Below are 16,149 nucleotides of genomic sequence, written 5' to 3'. Positions count from 1 at the left end.
TGCCTCTAGGTGGAGGTGATTGTTCTCAGAAGAAAGGAGGGTCTGAGAAGACCAAAAAAAAAAAGGCCTTTTCCAACCATCCTTACTACCTCTTGCCCACCTGTTCCTCCCAGAATTTTACAGCCTCTAACCTTGCCAACATTTTCCCTCTACCTTTATAACCCAAATCAAATCTTACATTTTTCATGTGGGCTCTCTTTTGATGACTACAAGTCTATTTCTAGTTCTAACCTCTAATCTGAATTTCAGTTCTTCATTTTTAAAAGTCTGCTGGTGTTTTCTAAGTAGAAAACATGATGTCTACCCAGTTGTAATACAATCCAAATTTTACAATTTATTCCAAATTCAAACCAACTTCCTCTCTCAACTTCTTTAATTTTTTTTAAGTGATTACATCATATTGCAACCCCACAATGAAATCCTCCCTGATTCTTCCTTCTCTATGAACCACTATATTAAGACACAAGTTGATGATGTTTTTCCAAAGGTCTCTCAATCTATTCCTTATTCCACCCCAGACCAAATTTCCTTTTATTGTGACTGAAGTGTACATGGTTCAAATCCTTTGCCTCCTCCCCTTCAAATCAATCCTGCGTATAAAATAAATGCTGTCATTATGTCACTTCCTTATTTAAGATTCTGTTATAGCTACTAACATGAAAAAGCCCCAACTCCTGATCTTGGCTCTATAATCTGACCTTTACCTACTGTAGAGAACTTGCTATGCTTACTCCTACCTCTAAACCTCTGTCTATAACATTCACTTGAATTCCGATCCAAAGCCTGGTTACACAGTTTGTTTATGCCAATAATGTTGGCACCTAATTAGATGCAAACTCTTATTACTATTTAAATATTTCCTATATGTTTGTATGTAACCCTCAACTAAATTGAGGGTTCTATACTAAACAGATCACATTTTATTACTCTGCATCACCCTTTGAGCCTAAGTGCAAGGTACTAGAAATGGCTAGTATGTGGGCAAATATAAGCAACTATCTTTTCTCTTCTCTTAGTTTCTTGAAAATGTAACTGACAATTTCAAGAAAAAAATCATATGTGGAATCTAAAAAAGTTGAACTAATAGAAGTACTGTACAACATAGTGGCTGTAGTTAATAAACATGTATTTTCTTCTTGAAAATTGCTAAGAGAGCAGGTTTTAAGTGTTTTCACCACAAAAATATGGTATGTATGTGAGGTAATGCATATGTTTATCAGCTTGATTGAGCCATTCCACAACATGTGGATATTTCAAAACAACGTGTTGTATATGATAAATATATACAATTTTTATCTTTCAGTTAAAAAATAAAGCAAAAATCCTAACGTTTTATTGTGGGATTTACAATAGATGTATATGTAAAATACATGACAATAAGGGCACAAAGGATGAGGATTGGTGACAATGAAACCATACTTTCGCAAGATCATCGTATATAATGTTAACTCGAAGTAGACTGTGGTAAGAATTGATTCTGTAATCCTTAGAGCAACCACCAAAAATTTCATAAAAATAGGTATATCTAAGGTGCAATAGAGAAATTTTAAAAAGATTTTTCTAAAAGAAAGCAGGAAAGAAGGAACAGAAAACAAAAACAGATAGGACACATAAATGACAAATACCAACATTGTACACCTAAATCCAACCATGTCGAAATTGCCTTGAATATAAATGAACTATAATCAAAGGGCAGCAATTAAAAGACTGGATAAAAATAATATCCAACAATGTTCTCTTAACAAACATATAGTTTTACTTTCTGAGATGGCTGACACTTTTATTTTCAAGGGGAGTTGTGTTTGTAGTCCAGAGATCTGTGGGTCTGTCTGGAGTGACATGGTGTCTAAGGTCAGAATGCAAAGTCAACACAAGTCACTATGAGCTGTGCTTTCTCCAATGTGCTGGTCTCCTTGTTTTACTTTCGTTTTTTAAAAATATTTTTTCTTCATTTTTTTCTATTGTGGTAAAATATGGAAAACAAAATTTACCAACTTAACCTTTTTTAAGTGTACAACTTAAAAAAGTTATTAAGTACATTCATAATATGGTATTAAATACATTCATAATATGCAACCATCACCACTGTGCAACTCTGTAATTCTTTTCATTTTGTAAAATCAAAACTCTATACCTATCAAACAATAACTCCTATTCCCCCTTGCTCAGGCCCCTTGCAGCCACCATTCTACTTTCTGCCTCCATGATTTTAATTACTTTAGTATCTCATATAAGTGGAATCATATAATATCCCTTTTTGTGACTGGCTTGTTACACTTAGCATAATGTTCTCAAGGTTCAACCATGTTTTAGCGTAATGCAGACTCTTTCCTTTTTAAGGCTGAATACTATTCCATTGTATAAATAAGACCACATTTTTCTTATCCATTCATTGTTGATTGACACTTCGGTTGCTTTTACATTTTAGTTATTGTTAATAATGCTACTACAAACACAGGTGTACAAATAATCTTTTTGAGATCCTGCTTTTAATTCTTTTGGGTATGTACACAGAAGTGGAATCACTGGATTATATGGTAATTTTATTTTTAACTCTTCGGGGAACTACCATACTGTTTTCCATGGTATGGTAAGTCTTTGCTTAAGCCAATATCTAGAAGGATTTTTTCCTATGTTATTATTATCTTCTAGAGTCTTTATGGTTTCAGGTCTTAGACTTAAGCCTTTGATCCATCTTGAGTTGATTTTTGTATAAGATGAGAGATGAGGATCCAGTTTCATTCTCCTACATGCGGCTTGCCAATTATCCCAGTGCCATTTGTTGAATAGAGTGTCATTTCCCCACTTCATATTTTTGTTCACTTTGTCAAAAATCACTTAGCTGTAAGTATTTGGCTTTGTTTTTTGGGTTTTCTATTCTGTTCCATTGACCTATGTGCCTATTTTTATACCAGCACCATGCTGTTTTTTTATACCAGTACCATTTTTTATACCAATACCATAAAGTTGGGTAATGTGATGCCTCCAGATTTGTTCTTTTTGCTTAGTCTTGCTTTGGCTATGAGGAGTCTATTGTTTTTTTCTAATTCTGTGAAGAATGGTAGTGTCATTTTGATGGGAATTGCATTGAATCCGTAGATTGCTATGGCAGTATGGTCATTTTCACAATATTGATTCTACCCATCCATGAACATGGGCTGTGTTTCCATTGGTTTGTGTTGTCTATGATTTATTTCGGCAGTGTTAATTTGTAGTTTTCCTTGTTGAGGTCTTTCACGTCCTTGGTTAGGTATATTCCTAATTTTTTTTTTTTTTGCAGCTATTGTGAAAAGGGTTGAGTTCGTGATTTGATTCTCAGCTTGGTCACTGTTGGTATATAGCAGAGCTACCGATTTGTGTACATTAATTTTGCATCCTGAAACTTTTCTGAATTCATTTGCCAGTTCTATGAGTTTTTAGATGAGTCTTTAGGGTTTTCTAGGTATATGGTCATATCATCAGCAAACAGTGACAGTTTGACTTCCTCTTTGCCAATCTGGATGCCCCTTATTTCTTTCTCTTTTCTGATTTCCCTGGCTAGAACTTCCAGTACCATGTTGAATAGAAGTGGTGAAAGTGGGCATCATTGTCTTGTTCCAGTTCTCAGGGAAAATCATTTCAATGTTTCCCCATTTAGTATGATGTTGGCTGTGGGTTTGTCATAGATGGCTTTTATTACCTTAAGGTATGTCCCTTGTGGGCTGATTTTGCTGAGGGGTTTAATCATTATAATTTTGATTTGCATCTTCCCAGTGATTAATGCATTTTCCCAGTCGAACATCTTTTCACGTGTTTATTGGCCATTTGTGTATCTTCTTTGGAGAAATGTTCATGCAAGTCCTTTGCTCCCCACTTTTTTTTGAATGAAGCAACAAAAGCAAACACTTAATGAAAGTGAAAGTACACTCTACAGTGTGGGAGCAGGCCCCAGCAGCAGGCTCAAGGGGCAATACAGAATATTCTCAGGTCCAATACAGAATATTCTCAGGTCCAATATGGAATATTCTCAGGTTCAATACAGAATATTCTCAGGTCCAAATACAGAATATTCTCAGGTCCGATACAGAATATTCTCAGGTCCAAATACAGAATATTCTCAGGTCCAAATACCTGCTAGAGGCTGGTGTTGCCCCCTTCAGAGTTGCAAGTTACCCCAGGCCCTGGCTGGGTCCACAGATGATATCTGGGAGCCAGGGATTGAAGTAAAACACCTTAGAAATTTACCTAGTGTCCCATTCTGCAGCCAACTTGGCACTCAAACCACAAGACAAAGTTCTTCCCATTCTTTTCTGCCCTTGCCACAGGCAGAGGAACTGCTCTCTGTGGTCACCACCACCACGGTTCTACGGGGAGTTCTGCCAGGATCCCGCTGATGTTCACTTAAAGATCAAGAGTTCTTCAGTCAGCTTGTGATGAATGCTGCCAGGCCTAGCACTCATTCTTTAGGGCATTGGATTTCCCTCTGGCCCAGGACAGGCTCAGAAATACTGACCGAGAGCCTAGGCTTGGATTCAGGGATCCCAAGGTCCTGCTTGGTGGTCTAACCTACTGTGGCTAAATTGGGGCATAAGGTGCAAGACAAAGTCCCATTTACTTGTCCTTTTGCTTTTTTCGAAACAGAAGGAGTCTTTCACCATAACCATCACAGCTGGAGGTGTGCTGGATCACACCTGAAGCCAACATGTCTCAGAGCCCAAACTGCAGCATAGTACCTGCATATCACTGTTGGGATTCAGGGACCAGGGTCTCTTTAGTCAGTAGGTGATGCATCCTGCCAGGTCTCCACTTTGACAGGGCAGCACTGAGTTCCACGTAAAGTCCCTCAATCTCTGCACTCTCTCTTTCCCAAGGGAATGGATTTCTCCACATTGTGTGGCCGCTTCTGGGGTGTGTGGGTAGGGTGGCACAAACAGTCTCTTAGCCACTCTGACGTAGGTGACTCCCAAGTCCACTGGCTCTGATGCTAGCCTAGCACTAAAACTTGCCTGGGAATTGCAGTCCTTCTGGCCCAATCTGCCCCTCAGGTTTACTAGTGCCCCAGAGCACTCCATCTTGCAGTGGCAAGGCTGGCCAGAACTTAAGTTCTGGCATCTGGGATAGGCAATTCCCTTCTCACTAGGGCCAATTCAAATGCTTCCTCCATGGACAGACAAAGAAAAGCTGATAGTTTTACCTGGTTCTGAGTTTTACCTGGTTCTGCTTTCCACTGTGACAGGGCAGCACTGAGTTCAATGCAAACCCTCACACTTGCTGTGCCCTCCCTCAAATACACAGATTCTCCATGCCATGTGGCCATTGCCAAGGGATAAGGAAGGGTATAGGCTTTTATTCAGCCACCCTGCTCCATCCCTTCTTCTTTCCTTTTCTAAGCTAATAATTCTCTACATAAATTAGTCTTTTTTTTTTTTTTTTTTTTTTTGATAGAGTCTCTTGCTCTGTCACCCAGGCTGGAGTTCAGTGATGCCATCTTGGCTTACTGCAACCTCCGCCTCCCAGGTTCAAGCGATTCTCCTGCCTCAGCCTCCTGAGTAGCTGGGATTACAGGCGCATGCCATGATGCCTGGCTAATTTTGGTATTTTTAGTAGAGACGGGGTTTCACCATGTTGGCCAAGCTGGTCTCAAACTCCTGACCTCAAGTGATCCACCCACCTCAGCCTCCCAAAGTGCTGGGATTACAGGCTCTTGAGTCACCGTGCCTGGCCTAAATTCATCTTTTAAATTATGTACAGAGCAAAATGTGGAGCTACAAACAAAAGTTACAATGATATTAGATTTTAGACTCATATTTTTTAAAGTATATTAGTCCCTTTAATCATGTAGAGAACAAAAAGCGGAGTTACAATCTTGTTACAAACTTACACTAGCTTTTATCACTGCCCATGTAGTTTTATTAAGGTCTTTATTTTTTTCATGCAGCTTTGAATTACTATCTAGTGTTCTTTTGTTTCACTTTGCAGGGCTCCCTTAAGCATTTCTTGCAGAGCAGATATGGTGGTAGCGATCTCTATCAGCTTTTCTTTGTCTGAAAATGTCTTAATTTCTCCCTCACATTTGAAGGACAGTTTACTGAATATAGGATGATTGACAGTATTGTTTTTAGAACTTTGAATATATTGGTCCAGTGCCTTTCTCTTAACAGACATATTTGAAAAATAAAGAGATATTTGAAAGTAATAGGATAGAAAAATTAACCAAGTGATATAGTTTGGGTGTTGTTCTCTCTAAATCTCATGTTGAAACATAATCCTTAATGTTGGAGGTGGGGCCTGGTGGACTGTGTTTAAACTGTGAGGGCAGATCTCTCATGGCTTTGTGCTTTCCTTATGATAGCGAGTGAGTTCCCATGAGACTGGATGTTTAAAAGTATAGCACACCTCCCCTCCCATCTCTCTCTTGCTCCTGCTTTTGCCATGGGAGACACCTGCTCCCCCATCACCTTCCGTCATGATTGTAAACTTCCTGAGGTCTCACCAGAAGCAGATGCTGTCACTGTGCTTCCTGTACAGCTTGCAGAACCATAAGCCAATTAAACCTCTTTTCTTATAAATTACCCAGCGTCAGGTATTTGTTTATAGCAATGTAAGAACGACCTGACATATCAAGAAAACTAAAAGCATATGAAAGCTAGAGTGATTATTTTAATATCAGTCCAGGTGAACTTCAAAGCAAGTATTATGAGAGATAAAGGTAATTTTAAGTTATTTTATAATTCTAAAATTATAAAAGGGTAAATTCATCAAATAGGCATAGCAATTATAAACATGTAAGAATTTAATATTAGAACTTCAAAAAGGATGACGCAAACACTGACAGGACTACAGAGAGAAATAGACAAATCCACAATTGTGTTGAAAGATGTTTAAACTTCTCTTTCATTATTTGAGATTAAAATGACACAAAAAGTCAGAAAAATGTAGAAGATCTAACTGACACTATCAAACAGCTTGACCTAATTGATAGTTATGGAGCACTACATTCAACAACAGCATATCTTTTTCAAATACACATGAATTATTCACAAAGACAATATGCTGAGCCATAAACTAAGTCTCAATAAATGTCAAAGTGTTTAAATATTATAGAATATGTGTTCTGATGGCAATAGCATTAAATTATAAATTAGTATCAATAAGACATCTAGTGAAGTCCCAAATTCTTGGAAATCAAACAATGCAATTCTAAGTAAAACATTGGTCAAACAACAAATATAAAGTGTAATTAGATAAAAGTTCAAACTGAATAAAAATGAAGATGCAACATATCAAAATTTGTGTGATACAGCCAAGATGTGTTGAGCAGGAAACTTAAAGCTTAAATGTTTACATTAGAACAAAAAAAGTTTTTAATTGTTGATCAAATTCTCTGCCTTAAGAAGCTAAAGCAGGAAGAAAAATTAAAAAAAGAAGAAAGGAAATAATAAATAATAGAACATAAATAGGAGGAAATAAGTAGAGAAAATCAAATGAAAACAAATGTTGATTGCTTGTAAACATCAACAAGTTGATGAATCACTAGCTAAAACAATAAAAAGAGACAACAAAGCAATTAAAATTGAGAATGAGGGAATAGGGAAATATACTACAGACATTAAAATGTCAATAAAGGGACATTCTGATCAAACTTATGGAAAAAAGTTAAAAACTTAGATAAAATGGACAAACTCCTTGAAAAGTAAAACCAAAATAGACACAAGAAGAAATAGAAAATCTCAATAGTACTATAGCTATTAAATAGGTTGTAATTATTAAAGAAATACAAACCTTTATGAATAAAAAACTTCAGGTCCGAATGGTTTCTCTGGTGAATCATATCAAATATTTAGAGAAGAAATAATACTAATCTTACACAAAGTTTAAAGAAAATAAAGATGGAGGAAATGTTTTCTAACGTGTTTCATTAGGCCAGAATAACCTTGTCACCAAATCTTGACAGATATGCAATTAAAAAAAAAAAAAGAAAAATAATGGTTAGTATTCCACATAAATATATATGCAAAGATCCTTAACAATATATTAGCAAATAAAGTAGAGCAACATATAAAGAGAATAATACACTATAACTAAGTGAGGCTTAAACCAGGAATGTGAGGTTTATTTAACATTCAAAGATTAGTCACTGTAATTCACCATGTTAACAAAATGGAGGAGAGAAACTGTATCTCAATAAATACAAAACATTTTTTAAATAAAATTCAATACTTGTTAATGGTAAAAATTGTTAGCAAAGTAGAAATAAAAATGGGCCTTTTAAATCTGATAAAGGGGCTTTACAAATGACCTACAGTTAACATTATATCCAATGATGAAATAGTGAATATTTTTTTCCTAAAAACAGGAACAAGGCCAGAATGTATATTCACATTAACTCTAATCAGTACTACACTGGAGATCCTAGCCAGTGAAATAAATTTTTTTTAAAAAAGGGCATACATATGAAGAAAGAAGAAATAAAACTGTCTTTATTTGCTGATGACATTATTAAGTATAAAATTTCAAAGAATCTTCAAACAGCTACTAGAACCAATATATTAATTTAGAATAGTTTTTTGTAAGATAACAGTTAACATACAAAAATCAATTGTATTTTTATATGCTGGAAGCAAATAAATAAAAATTTAAACCACTCTATATACAATAACATTATAAAATATCAAATACTTAAGTATAATTTTATCAAAAGACCTCTACACTAAAAATTACAAAACATTGCTGAGATAAACTGAAGACAAAAAATAAAGAGATATGTTTGTAGGTTTTCAGACTGAATATTTTTGAATATTTTAAAACTTACTAGTAATCTACCATAATCAAAAAGTGAGGTATTGGTTAAAGGCTGAACAAATAGATCAATGGAACACAATATAGAAACCAGAAAAAGATTCATGCATATATAGTCATATGATTTTCGACAAGAGTTCATGTCAATTAAATTAGAAAATAAAAGTCTTCAATAAATGGTATTGGGATACTTAGACATATGAAACCAGCAAAGTTCAGACCTACTTAATACTACACATAAAAATTTAAGATGAATTATATTCCCAAACATAAAAGTAAAAACTATGAAAATTCTAGAGAAAATCATAGAGACTATTTTTGCATGTCAGAGGCAGGCAGATATTCCTTAGAGCAGACAGAAAAAGCACAAGCATTGTAGAAAAAAAATGACACTAGCTTTTATTAAAAGTCATAATTTCTGCTTATGAGCATACTATTAAAAAACAAAAAGGAAAACCACAGTCTAGGTCAAAATATTCACAATACATATATCAAACAAAGGACTTGTATACAGAGTGTATATGTTTTATATATATATATATTTTTCACATACACATATACATATATGTACGTATATGTGTGTGTGTATATATACACACATGAAACAAATTACTACAAATCAATAATAAAAAGACAACTTAGTATGAAACACTTAGTTGTGTATATATAGGAGTTGTATAAGAATACGTATATATATATGATTACAGATACACAAATGCTACAAATCAATAAACTCTTACAAATCAATAATAAAAAGATAACTCAATATAAAATGGGCAAACAAATAGTTACTTTATAATAGAAGAAATACAAATAGCCAAGAAGCACACAAAATTGTGCTCCATATCGTTAGTTAGAAGACAAATGCAAATGGAAACCACAATGAGATACCATTTCATTCTCACTAGAATGGCCAAAATTAAAAAGACTGACAACACCAAACGCTGATGAGAACGTGGAAGAGCTCTCCTACGTTACTGAGGGGAGCATAACATGTTAGACTCACTTTGGAAAACTCTTAAACAGTTTTTATAAATTTAAATAAATATAAACTTTATGACACAGTAATTCCACTCCTAGGTATTTACCTGGGAAATGAAACTATGCCTACAAAGAAATGGATTCTTCAAGAATATGTATAGAAACTTTATTCACAGTAACCCCACACGGTAGGCAATGCAAATGTTCAGCAATAGTGAGTAGATAAGCAAGCGGTGACTCATAATATTATGGGTGAACCTCAAAAATGTAATGTTAAAAATAAAGCCATACAAATAAGCGTATGAAAAGATGCTGCACCTCTACACCAACAGGGCATCTAGAACAGTGGATCTCAACATTGGCTGCACCCTGAAATCACCTGAGGATGGTTAAAGAAAAAGAAACCTCATTTTGTCTCGAGAGACTTGATTTTATTGGCCGTATTTGGCCTGGATGCTGAGACTTTTTAAAAGCCTCTTAGGTAATTTCAATGTGCAGCCAAGAGCGAGGACCTATGTCTTTGAGGGAAGCCTAAGAAAACTTCAGTGTCCACCAAGGAAAGGAAGCCAAATGAAGCTGCTCATTTTGTAGCCACTGGAGGTGAAGAAATGGCTAAATTTTGGAGGAAAACTGAGGTGAAGTATTAGATCTATTAAGACCAAGTGCCTGAGAGGAGAAAGAAGTTCTCTGGCCCCACAGCTGACAGAACTAAGAGCCTTGGTGATGAGCTCTTACAGCGGTGAAACCTATCAAGATTTAAATGTCTGGCATATCTTGTTTTCTCCTGAGTCTTTCAGTACCTGATTTGAGGAAAGACTTCCTGGTTGGGTTCCTGTGCAGGGAGACAGAGAAGGCTGAATCTCTACAAACATATCTTTCAGCTAGGCGATTTTAGTAGGGTACCCAACTAGAGAGATCAATACTTGGTATTAGGCAAAGCAGCATCTTCAAAGGCAAAGTGGGCATAGTCAGAAAGCCCACACAGGCACCTACTGGCATCCAGGTCACCTACTGAGCAGATCTGCTTCTCTTCTATCATTATAAAGTAGGTCAAAGGGCATTTCTGAATCAGTGTATTTTCAGACAAAATGACCCCTATCTTCTTGTAGCTGAAGTTATGTGGTATCTCTTGAATCTGAAATTATGACATAATTATTTTTCCAGGTTTGTCTTTGTTTCCATGAAAATTGTGGAGTTCGAAGAGGATTATATACTTCTTGTAGTAGTGAATATTTCCAAATATGATGCTAGTATCAGTCCTAAGAAGGAGGTTTAGCAGTCATGTTAAAAGCCAAACATATTATCTTGGGATTTAGATATTATTTCAGAAGAGGTGATTTCTCATGGTTTGATTCATACCAATAATAAGCTATGGTATATAAAGGATTTACACCGAATACCTCACCTAACTATTTTGTTCATTTTAACAAAATAAACCTAGGACACCAACAACATTATTCTTGCCTAGGCCATGTATAGTGCATAATTATTTTATTCATCTATAAGTGAGTTCATTGATACAAACTAGAGAGACTTTCAGTTATGTTTTACAGAAGAAATCGGGAGGCTTAGCGAGGAATCAGAGTTGTATTTCTGAGGAATCGGAGGCATGTTCATGAAGACTCACAGGCGTATGAATGAAGAGCTCATTTCATGTCTGTTCTCAGCACGGTGTCCTGGGATCTGCCTTGTGGTCAGCCCTTACCTTCAGGCTGCTCTGAGCCCAGAGCAGAACAGTTGTCACAGCTCTCCTCAACTTGGCATTGCCTGAGATCAGGATGGCTGCATGGCCAGAGGGACAAGCTGCCATTATCCCAACACAAACCATCACGCCTATTTTGTTGCGCCACAGAAACAGTAGGGGCACTGAGATGAGGGCAGCACAGAATGATATCACAAAAAAGCAGAAAAAGGAGACAAGAGATTTGAGGGCTTTAATGTGGGCCTCCAGGCTGGGGTCACGAGAGTCTCTGGTATGGACCTTCATTGTCCTCATGTGCCTTCCCAGAGAGACAGTCAGCATCCAAGAAGAAACCAGAAACAATAGGAAAGGAGGGACAGACCACAGATAGCAGAAGAGAAAGGAATAAAATAAGTTGAGATCTGTAATCTGCCAGTTGAGTCTTGTATTGTTATTCATGAATAGCACAGTTGTGACCGTGAAGTGACATCTGCTAAAAAAGTCCCAAACACAGATGACGGTGCAGATGCAGGAGCAAAGGATAATACCCAGGAGCATCTGTGAGATCTTCCTGGAGACCCATCTTGCCAAGCAGATCAGGAAGGTGTGAGAGAAACGGATGAGCTTGGAGCAGTAGAGGAGGCTGAGGCAGGTGGTGAGCCAGAGGTTGGCTTGGTTTGCAATCATCCACAGCATGAGGATGGCTTGGTAGCTGTGGTTCAGTGGTTCTTTTATCTTCTGGAAGTGGGTAAGCTGGAGGGCACTCAGGAACAGCAGTCCATGCAGGAAAAGCCGGCTGATGCTGAGACACAGCAGCACAAGATCACAGTTGTTCAGTGGCTGCCTCTTCACTATGTCCCAAAAATTCACGAAGAAAATGAAGGCATTGGTCAGAAACCCCACTGCAAACTCCAGGACTGAAATGAACAGAAATGTACTCCTGACTTCATAGGACACAGTGGAGATAGAAGTTAGAGTCAACATGATGTCTCTTCTCTAGCTGGCTAATCTCTACTTGGCTAATGTTCTCTAGTTGGCTAATCTAAAGGCCTAGATGCCACCCAGTGCAGAAAGGTAAATGTACATTCCAAGCCAGAACCCTTTCCTTCACAAAGCATCCAGCTCTTTCCCTAGATCTATCCCAAAATAAGTGCATAAAAGTTCTGGCAGGAATCTTATAGGGATGTTGTTTCTCTAGAACATCTCTTGGATACATATAAGAGCTCATCGCAGGGTGGAAGACTAATGGTGCTATCTTTTGAGTGATGCAGGATTAATAAATCCAGATGTTCCTGTACAATGGCCTTCCCAGAGGGCCACAGCACAGCATCAGGGATGCAAACAAAACATAGCTTCAGTTTCCCAAATCCAGTTTTGCATGCCCATCTGGGCCTGTGTGGGTGGAGAAGAGAACAGGATTTGCTTATGGGTTTTAAGGAAACCTGCGGCAGGCAAAGCAGATACTCTGGTCATCTCAGGTTCGAAATAGAGTCTCTTTCCATTTGCATTCCTTCTTTCACCTGTGAAGCAATGACTCTTAACACAGACTGTGTTTTTAATATAGACAAATGCATGATTCCTTTCAAGGTGTCAGTGAATGACTGCAGTTTTATTTGCTATTGCCAAAGGTTTCATGCAACCATCGTTATTATGCCAGGCACTCTGCTTGATAAGGAGAATATTAACACAAACAAGACTAGCACTCTGCCACGAAGGGAGAGGAAAGGGGGCATAGTTGGCTTGGATTATTACAGAAGCCTTTTTATTATTATCTGTGCTTCCCAACTCCCTTACTCAATTTTTCACAAAGCAACAGTAGCAGTCTTGATAAGATATAATGTAGAGCCTGTCATTCCCCTGTTTAAACCTTTCAGGGCCTCTGAACTTGCTCACTGTTGTTAAAAGAAAAACCTTATCCAAATTAAGTTTAACAGAGTTTAATTGAGCAAAGAACAATTCATGAATCAGGTAGCCTCCAGAGCCAGAGTAGGCTCAGAGACTCCAGTGCGGCCATGTGCTGGAAAATTTGGGACAGAAAAAGGAAAGCGACGTACAGAAAACGGAAGTAACGTACAGAAAACGGAAGTAACGTACAGAAACAGCAGGATTGATTACAGCTTGGCATTTGCCATAGTGGAACACAGTTTGAACAGTTGGCCACCATTGATTGGCCAAAACTTGATGACTGGCACAAGAGTAGGCTATGGTCTATCTATAACTCCATTTAGGTTATAGTTCATAATGTACAGAGAAACCTTCAGGCCGAACTTAAAATATGTAATGAGGTAGCTTTAGGCTAAGCTTGATTTAACACTATAAAAAGCTAAGTTCCTACAGTGGCCTACAGGTCCCACATAATCAGAGCCTCTGTTCTGCTCAGATGCCATCTTCCTCTCTGTCTCCACTCCAGCCACATGGACCTCATTCCTGTTCTGTGAATTCACCAAGCACCCTCCTACCACAGAACCATTGAACTTGCACTTTCCACTCCCTGAATTATTTTTCCTCTACGTCCTCCCATGTCCCACTCTTTCTAAAAGATCTCCTCTCAAAAGTCATCTTATTAGAGAGACTTGCCCTACGAATTGTATCCCTTGCCTTATATTAGATGCATACTGTAATATTTAACCTGTTTTACACTTCTGCATATATTCAATTATTTATTGCCTATACCCACCATCCCCCACTAAAAATTTAAGTTTCATGGGGGTATTTGTTACTTAACACATATTTTTGAATGGATAAAATTTTCATAAATGAAATATTTAGTAGTCTAAAGGACCCCCACAGGTTATATTTATAACAATGTTGTATTATATTTTTAATATTCCCAGAATTATATTCTAACATACATGTCTATAATTTCTGAAGTCTAGCTTTCTCCCCTTTTAAACATTTTCAAATATTTGTTGAGCTCTGGCCTTCCAATATTTCCAATTCTCTTTTATTTCTAAAGGAATTGGATGGATTTCATGATTAAGCTTTGGAAAAATTCAGGCTGGTTACTCAGTAGAGATTGGAGAGTTGATTATTTAGAGACTCGGTGTTATTTTCCAACATTTTCTCCCACTCTGGTGCTTCCTTCCCACTCTTACAAATGTGATGACTTTATCAGTTCTTTTCCAGTTGTCTTATGATTGCTCTTCATGTGTCACTCACTCATATTGGGGAATGAGTGAAGATGAAGGAGAGGAGCAGTTGAGTGGCTCTGCTTTTGGCTTGCTACCTGTTGTGTGATAACATCTTCTTAAGAAGTGGAGCTTGCTCTGCCTAGTGCTTTGCCGGCCCTCTCAACTAACTCTTCACAGCCACACTTTGGGCATCCTGCTTTCTCTAAGTGTGCTCTCAGCTTAGAGGCAAAGGCTTGTGTTGACTGTGGGCTCTGAATCCAGGGTACCTTGAGTTAAGATCTGGCTCTCCTGTTTACACTGTGTGATCCTGACAAGTGATTGAACTCTTTCCATTCATCTCAGATGAAATGGAGATTATGTTCAAAATAGTACCTACCTCAGAGGGTGGCAAGGATTACCTAACTTAATGCACAAGATGTGCTTGGAATTGTGACTGGTACATGATGGCCCAGTTGATAAATGTTAGTTACTATTACCACTGTTCTTATGTGTTGTTCTTGATGTTCCTCACCCAGTCCTCTTTTTTGCATATTCATTAAAAATACTCCTTTAATCCTGTAAGAGTTATTGGTGCTGCCCTATTGATGTTTTTACTTTTTCTTTGTATTTTTTATGTTTTCTTTTGACTAAAGCTCCTTACTATTAGTAATGACATAAGTCAGTGATTACTAAAGATGTTCGCTCCTGTTTTATTCTGAACTGTTCATATGCAGATATTTACATAGACTTTATTTGTGCATCATGATGTAGCAGTTGTATTTAATTCATTGTGTTTGCGATCACTTCATTTGGGTCATTCGTGCTTACAGAATGTCAAACACAGGCAGTTCTGCACTTTCAACTGAAGCTAATTTCCTCCTTACCTTCACCACACCAGGTGGCGGTATTGCACTAAAGGTGTTTAGAAAAGATGTTTGCTTCCCTAAAAAGTCTATGTAGAAACTTGCTCCACTGCACAAGCAGAGATATATAACTGTACAGTTAGAGCCATTTATATCAAGATTATAACCTTTTATATAAAAATAAAGTTCTTTATGTTATTTCTTGGAACAGCAAATCCCAACTTAATCTTTCAATAATCAAGGGCTCTTTTAGAGAAAGGTAACACAAACCTTCATTGATACTCCCCCTCCATTTGACTTAGGTACACACAGTGTTTGGGATTATCTAAACAATCTTCTTTGTAGATAGTCCTTAGCAATTGGCTATTTTTTGAAAAATGGTTTACTCAGGAAACTAAAAACAATAAAGTCAACTGCAATGCTAGTAAGAGCAGTGGTAGGAATACAAAATTAATCAGATGTAATAAAAAAATCTTAGTCTCTGGATTTTGCAACTAAACATGTTAAAAATTCTTAACCTATGTAAACTTGGGTTTAGACTTTTGCTGCCACTTATTTTTGGAGACTGGAATTACATTCTTTGGATTGATTTTTAAAAATTGCTCTTCATCAGCTTGACAGAAGAACACTATTACTAGTAGTATCAAACCTCATTCCCTTAAAATACCTTGCTTAGATGTTTCCGATGACTAGAGAAATGGACATACCAACATATGTTTATTAAGAACAAAATATA

The 16,149-nt window shown here is 37.0% G+C and overlaps 2 protein-coding genes across 2 annotated transcripts in view; one reads left to right on the top strand and one right to left on the bottom strand.

Annotated features, from left to right (window-relative positions):
* Positions 1 to 16,149, top strand: part of MGAM (maltase-glucoamylase) — a 253,259-nt gene that overhangs the window by 109,618 nt on the left and 127,492 nt on the right. The gene's annotated exons all lie outside the window — the stretch shown is intronic.
* Positions 11,366 to 12,515, bottom strand: TAS2R38 (taste 2 receptor member 38). The gene has a single exon (XM_012447485.2). The coding sequence runs from the start codon at positions 12,422 to 12,424 to the stop codon at positions 11,423 to 11,425; it is 1,002 nt and encodes a 333-aa protein (XP_012302908.2). The 5' UTR covers positions 12,425 to 12,515; the 3' UTR covers positions 11,366 to 11,422.

The sequence above is a fragment of the Aotus nancymaae genome, unplaced genomic scaffold (assembly GCF_030222135.1).
Source record: "Aotus nancymaae isolate 86718 unplaced genomic scaffold, 86718_ANA_hifiasm-v0.15.2.pri h1tg000002l, whole genome shotgun sequence".
Taxonomy (NCBI): domain Eukaryota; kingdom Metazoa; phylum Chordata; class Mammalia; order Primates; family Aotidae; genus Aotus; species Aotus nancymaae.
This window is presented reverse-complemented; position numbering and strand designations above follow the sequence as displayed.